At 35.7% G+C, this 6,147-nt stretch overlaps 1 protein-coding gene across 1 annotated transcript; it reads right to left on the bottom strand.

The window, feature by feature from the left end:
* Nucleotides 1-3,177: 3,177 nt before the first annotated feature.
* Nucleotides 3,178-4,148, bottom strand: LOC143391706 (olfactory receptor 4C5-like). Its single transcript, XM_076844463.2, has one exon. It carries the CDS (start codon nucleotides 4,114-4,116, stop codon nucleotides 3,178-3,180), a length of 939 nt encoding a protein of 312 aa, XP_076700578.2. The 5' UTR covers nucleotides 4,117-4,148.
* Nucleotides 4,149-6,147: the final 1,999 nt, after the last annotated feature.

The raw sequence follows: 6,147 nt of genomic DNA, 5'->3' as shown, positions 1-6,147 counted from the left end.
TGTGTAGTTGCTTATAGGTGGATTTCCTTCTTTTGTAGGATTGAAGAGAATTCCATTCTATGTATACCCCACTATTTATTTATTCATTCCTCTATATAGAATTGCTTAAAAACTTTCATCTCTTTAATCCTGCAATGAACACACTAAGTGCAGATATTTCTTACAATTTCTTTATTTCAATTCTTTTTTTTTTTTGATGCAGGTTTTGTTTTATCAGGTTTTGTTTTGTTTTCCCCCTTACACTTACTGAAGAATGAACTGTGTAATGCTTAGTCCCATCCTTTTTGCTTATCATTTGGAGACAAGGTCTCACTAAATAGCTTGGGGCCAGGCTAAGTTGCTAAGGCTGGCCTTGAACCTGTGATCTTCTGCCTCAGCCTCCCCAGTTACTGGGATCACAGGTGTGTACCACCATGTCTTGAATTCTTTCATTTTGAAATCATTTTGGACTTTAAGAAAGTTGCAATTTGATTTCTATTCTTTAGTATAAATACCCAGAAGTTGGGTTTGTGCATCCTAGTTAGTTTGATTTTTAAGCAGTCAAGGGACCTTTTTTTCTGTTTTTCATAAGCAACTGCACCATTTACACCAGCAGTGTCCACAGCTGCCAAGAACAAACCTGAGGCTGAATCTATGAGGGTTGATCTGAGTGGGACAATTTGAAGGTCTGAAGCTGCTGGAGTCAGCCTGCTGGTATTTGGGCTTGGAGAGCAGGCCAGCTGTGCAGTCAGTGTTGGCTTTGATTGAGGCAGGCTTGGTGTGTGTCCAAGGCACAGTTCAGTGCTCACTTCCCTCTGTTTCCCCCAGGGACATCAGATCTCTCCATGCTGTGCTGCTGGGTGTTGGGGGGAGGGTGATGCAGGTATTGCAAAAGTATCTATACCATCCCCTTTCACATGTCATTTCTTGTTTCTGTGCTATGTCCAGGAGCTATCAGCTCTCACCTAAATTCCTAAGCTCATTTGAGGTGCTCATATATTGAATAGTTGTTCAAGGTGATGTTTATGAGGTAACACAGGCACTATAAAGTCTTATTTTTTCATCTTTTGGTTAGAAACTGGATACAATTGTTGATGAAGAAACTTAAGATTGAAAGAATGATATTTTTTGTCTTTTTTCCTGACAAGTAGCAAGCATAATCTTCTGTGATTCATGGAAATCTAGTAGAATATAAATCATAGGGAATTGGTGGAAAATTGGAGTATAAGCTAAGAAAAACATGTAGGAAAAAAAGGAGCTATTGAGGGAATATGCCCTGGAGGCTTTGCAGTCCTAGGTCACATTGGAGGTCATAATTTTTCTTGGCACTGCTATAGTATAAAGTTGTAGAATTTTCTTCAGTGTTTGCCTTATATTGTAGATAATGGGAATAGGAAGGAGTTAGATAAATTTGTGTTTTAAATATGTAATTTAGTTACATTGAATCCAAAAAGTCCCTCTGGGGATTTGGTTTTATAAGGATTGCTACTTATACACCCTACACTATAGGAGATTAAGACAACTGCAAATATTATGTTAACCTATTATTTTCTTAATACTGATGAGTCTTTAAATGATGAATTTATTTTATGCCTTAGTTGGGGTTAGATGCATTTTTTTTGTGATAACAAAACCAAATCCTAGTGCTTTAACACATACAATTTTATTTCTTCTTCGCCCACTAAAGATTGTGAATTTCTCTAACGCAGTTGTCCTCCATGTGTTACTCAGTATGACCCTTTCCTCTCAATGTTCATCTTTCAGCCTTGCTGCAGGAGGGGAAAATGAAGCTGTGAATTAAGAATTGGCTGCTAATTAGTTCCATCTGTATGGGACATGTATCAGTCACTTCTGCAAAATGATCTTACTTAAAAGAATGTGGACAGAAAGTAAAGCTTTTCTCATTGATGCTTCATGATCACCAGATGGGTTATCCATAACTGAGGAAAACTCAAGTCCAATTTGAAATCAATGTTTTATTAACCTGCTGAAAGTCACCTGCATGTAATATACACAAAGTCGTTGGTTTCATCCTGACACACACATGCACGCATGAGAATCGATTTCAGTTCAGAATCCCCCCTTTTTTCTTCCCCTTTTCCCTCCTGTTCTCTGCCCCTCTTCCATTCTCCTTCCTCTACTTCCTTTCACTGATCTATTAATTTGTGTTTGGTTGGATTCTCATGTTATCTTATCCTTCCCTCCACCTTTCTTTTATTTTACTCTGGCTTCTGCATATGAGAGAAAACATTTGTCCTTTGAGTTTCTGAGTTGAATAATTTCACTTAACATAATATTCTGCATTTATACTCTTTTTTCCCTGTAAATGTCATTTCTTTTAATGGCTGAGTAGAACTCCATTGTACATGTATACTTAACAAAAGACATAGGTTCTGAAAAGGAGCCCTCTTTAATTCAATCTATGTGACAGTAGAAGTGATGTCTGTAAGATTTACAGGACTTGTGTTCTGGTCTTAACCTTAATATATATATTTTCTCTTTTGTTTCCTCAAATTTGAATGTGCAGAAAGACTGCCTTGATTATTCAGATATCATCAATTGTGTATGTGTGTGTGTGTGTGTGCGCACACACATGTGCATATGAGCTACCTTTGTCCCTATTACCTAAAACACAAATTCAGCCCAGAAGAGCTATTTGGGAGGTAACGTTGTGTGTAGGAAAGTTTTCCCCAAAGTATCTTTTATCTGAGAAATAATAACCAAGTGTCCAGTATGTCTATATCTGGAAGAATTTTAGATACCTCCATGACTTTTGTTTAAGAAATAATTTTTGAAAATAGGAAGATTTTAAGGTAATTGGTGCCCCTTGGAGTTGTGCAACAAATATCCTTAATTTATGAATATGCCTCAATGATTCTCATTTCTCCAAATTAATTCATTTATGATTGTTCACTGTCTTTCATAGGAAGAGTGACCTGAAATTTGGTGGATGGGATTTATACTGTGCAGTACAAAGTATTTAGCTATTAAATCTCTTTGTTGAAATACTGCTACTACCTGGCCTGTTGGTAATACAGTTCACCCAAAGCTTTGTAGACACTTGTTGTATTGCATACATAAGCTATTGGATTTACACCTGTAATGAAAACTTTATGCTGGCTAGCAAAGTCATTTTGGTCACTAATTCATGAATGTCAAGGAGTTTCTATTTTTAAGTGGACTTGGTTATATTTCATTCTATTCATATAAATTGTTGCCCAAGATGATTGTTTGGCCCCAGAGCTTCCTAATAGCATTTTTCACTTCTGTGTTTCTGAGGGTGTAGATTAAAGGGTTTAACATGGGTGTCACCATAGTATAAAACACAGCCACCAATTTGTCAGTGGGAAAGTTGACCATGGGCCGAAAGTATACAAATATACAAGGTACAAAGAAGAGGATGACTACAGCAATGTGGGCGGCACAGGTGGAGAGAGCTTTCCTCCGTTCTTTAGGACTGCGAGTCTTTAGGTAGCAAAGGATGAGGACATAGGAGGTAATGAGAAGAGCAAAAATGAGTATGCACATCAGCCCACTGTTGGCAGCCACAAAGAGATCAAACATGTAAGAGTCTGTGCAGGAGAGTTTCAGGAGGGGGAAAAGGTCACAGATGAAATGATCAGTGACATTTGGGCCACAGAAGGGCAAACAGACCATGAAAAGAGTTTGAATCAGACCATGAAGAAATCCTCCAGCCCAGGCCACAGATACCAGGAGGCCACATACTCGCCTGTTCATGGTGATCATATAGTGCAGGGGCTTGCAGATGGCCACATAGCGGTCATAGGCCATCACTGTGAGCAGGATGATCTCAACTCCCCCAAAGAAATGTTCTGCAAAGAGCTGAGTCATGCACCCACTAAAGGAGATAGTTTTCTTTTCAGCAAGTAAGTCAAATATCATTTTAGGGGTCATGGTAGAAGAGCAGCAGCCATCTATGAAGGACAAGAAGGACAGAAAAAAATACATGGGGGAACCCAAGGCTGGGCTGGTGGTGATGGTCACAACAATGAGTAGGTTGCCTAACAGGGTGAGAAAGTAGACGACCAAAAATACAACAAAGAGGAGTTTCTGCAAATGTGGGTCCTGGGTCAGGCCCAGCAGGATGAATTCTGTCACATTGTTCACTTGCTCCATGAATCCAATATGTCGTTGGTGTGATTGATTGATCTGTGAAATAGTAATAATATTTAAATTGTGGCAAGTTTTAAACAATGAAATAACTTGGGATGGAATTTTTTTTTTGTAACACTGATAGTTCCCAAGCAGAAAAACTCAAGAATCAAAGCCAAGCAATAATATTAGTCATAATATGAACACATAGCCCTCTTCTTTCTTACACAAAAATGTGGGAAAGCACACCTTCATGTGCACACACACACACACACACACACACACACTATATATATATATATATAAGCATAGTTTTATGACACTGCCTTTCCTGTAATTGTGAACGCATGACTAGTCTCCTAAAGACTGCCACAGTATTTTCCTCAAAGAAAGAGGAACATAGGAAGAGCAGAGCCTTAAATCCATGGGCATCTACACTGGACTCTGTTCTGTAGTCACTGGGACTGATGAAGCTACAGAGAAAGTTGTCAGTCTTGTTATCTTTAACTCTTTTTCAGGTGACTATAAACATCAGATGTGTTCAATTTTAAATTGGAGATGAAGTATTAACATAACAGAATCAAATGAAGTTAGGGAAAGCTTAAAGCTTCAGTAAGATACACCTGCCAGTTTTATCTATGGCTTCATGCTACAGTTCAATGACTCCAAATACATATGATATAAACTAAAACACCCTGGAAAAAGGTGAACTGAATAAAGAAAAAAAAAAAAAAAAACAGAGTTGATACAATCCAGTGTGTCCAAATTTACTTGAAAATTCAGAATTCACTCTCTGTTGATCATCAGTCATGTATGGATCACAGGACCTTTTGCAAATAAAAATCAAGGTTACGAAAAACCATGAAAAGTTCTCTCTGTATTTGTTTACAGAACAGACACTTTTAAGCTGAGAAAACAGAACCATCATAATTTGATGAACAGAGTGTTATTTAGAGTCAGATAAACTTTTTTTTTTTTTCATTACACGGATTATTTGTCAAAAAATGTGATGTCCAGATCTTGGTCTCAATGCTACTGAAGTTTCTCATATATAAAATAGGAAAATTATCAAGTTATGTAAAGAAATTGAAGAATAACATTATCACATTTCAAAGTTTGAATCATCAAGTTAAAAATATAACTGTCCTTATGCTTGTTATACTTGATTGGAAAATACTTTTAAATATATTATAAGTATGATTCAAGATAAAAAATAAATAAAAATTAAAGAATGCATAGCATTATTGTTATTCTGAAAAAATTTGTCCCAAATTTGAGAGAGCATAATTGAAGAACTCAAGAGATGAAAATTGACCAACTATATTTCAAAAAAAGTTTCACTACAGAAATACATATGTTAAGCAAAACAAAAAAATTAGACTTGATACAGTTAAAAGTGTTTTACTATTTTAAAAATATAAACTAAAGTAATTGACATACATAAACTCAATAAAAAGAAAGTAGGGTCGTATTACAAAAGAGCCTTATCTTTCAATAATATTTAAAAGATGACAATGCATAGTTCATACAAGGATTTCAATAACTATATAGGCATTTTACAAAACTTAATTTTCCTTAATGCTGTCACACACAAAAAAAGTGAAAAGGTATCATGTAATAAAGAGTCAGGTAACCCAAAAATCTGTACAGAACAGAAAAAGGAGGAGATCAACATATATCTAATATGTAGTTAAAAGGAGCATTTAAGTGAAAATAATGGAATAAATCACAGGAAAAAAAGGATGCAGTTTGCCACAGAAACATGGAACACATTGGAAAATGCTTGTAACAATGTGGCAATGGTAATTATTGAAATTGTTTTTTAAAAAATTAAAATAATCCTTCACCATTATAAATAGTGTAAAATTAATAAAAATGATTTTAATCAAGGACATCAGGTAAATAAATCTTCTATTTTATAAGTCATCAGAGAAATGCAATTTAAAGACAAAGCTATGTTTTTCACTGGCAAACTTATAAATATTGATGACAGTTATAGCATCTTATGCTGGTGAGTGTGTGTTAGTATAAAATATTCTGAAATTTAACTCTATA

Source organism: Callospermophilus lateralis, chromosome 2, assembly GCF_048772815.1.
Source record: "Callospermophilus lateralis isolate mCalLat2 chromosome 2, mCalLat2.hap1, whole genome shotgun sequence".
Taxonomy (NCBI): domain Eukaryota; kingdom Metazoa; phylum Chordata; class Mammalia; order Rodentia; family Sciuridae; genus Callospermophilus; species Callospermophilus lateralis.
Note: the sequence above shows the minus strand (reverse complement) of the source record. Positions and strands in the feature narration are given on the sequence as shown.

Excerpts from the sequence above, each read along its gene's own strand:
- LOC143391706 (XM_076844463.2), bottom strand. The coding sequence starts at position 4,116 with ATGGAGCAAGTGAACAATGTGACAGAATTCATCCTGCTGGGCCTGACC.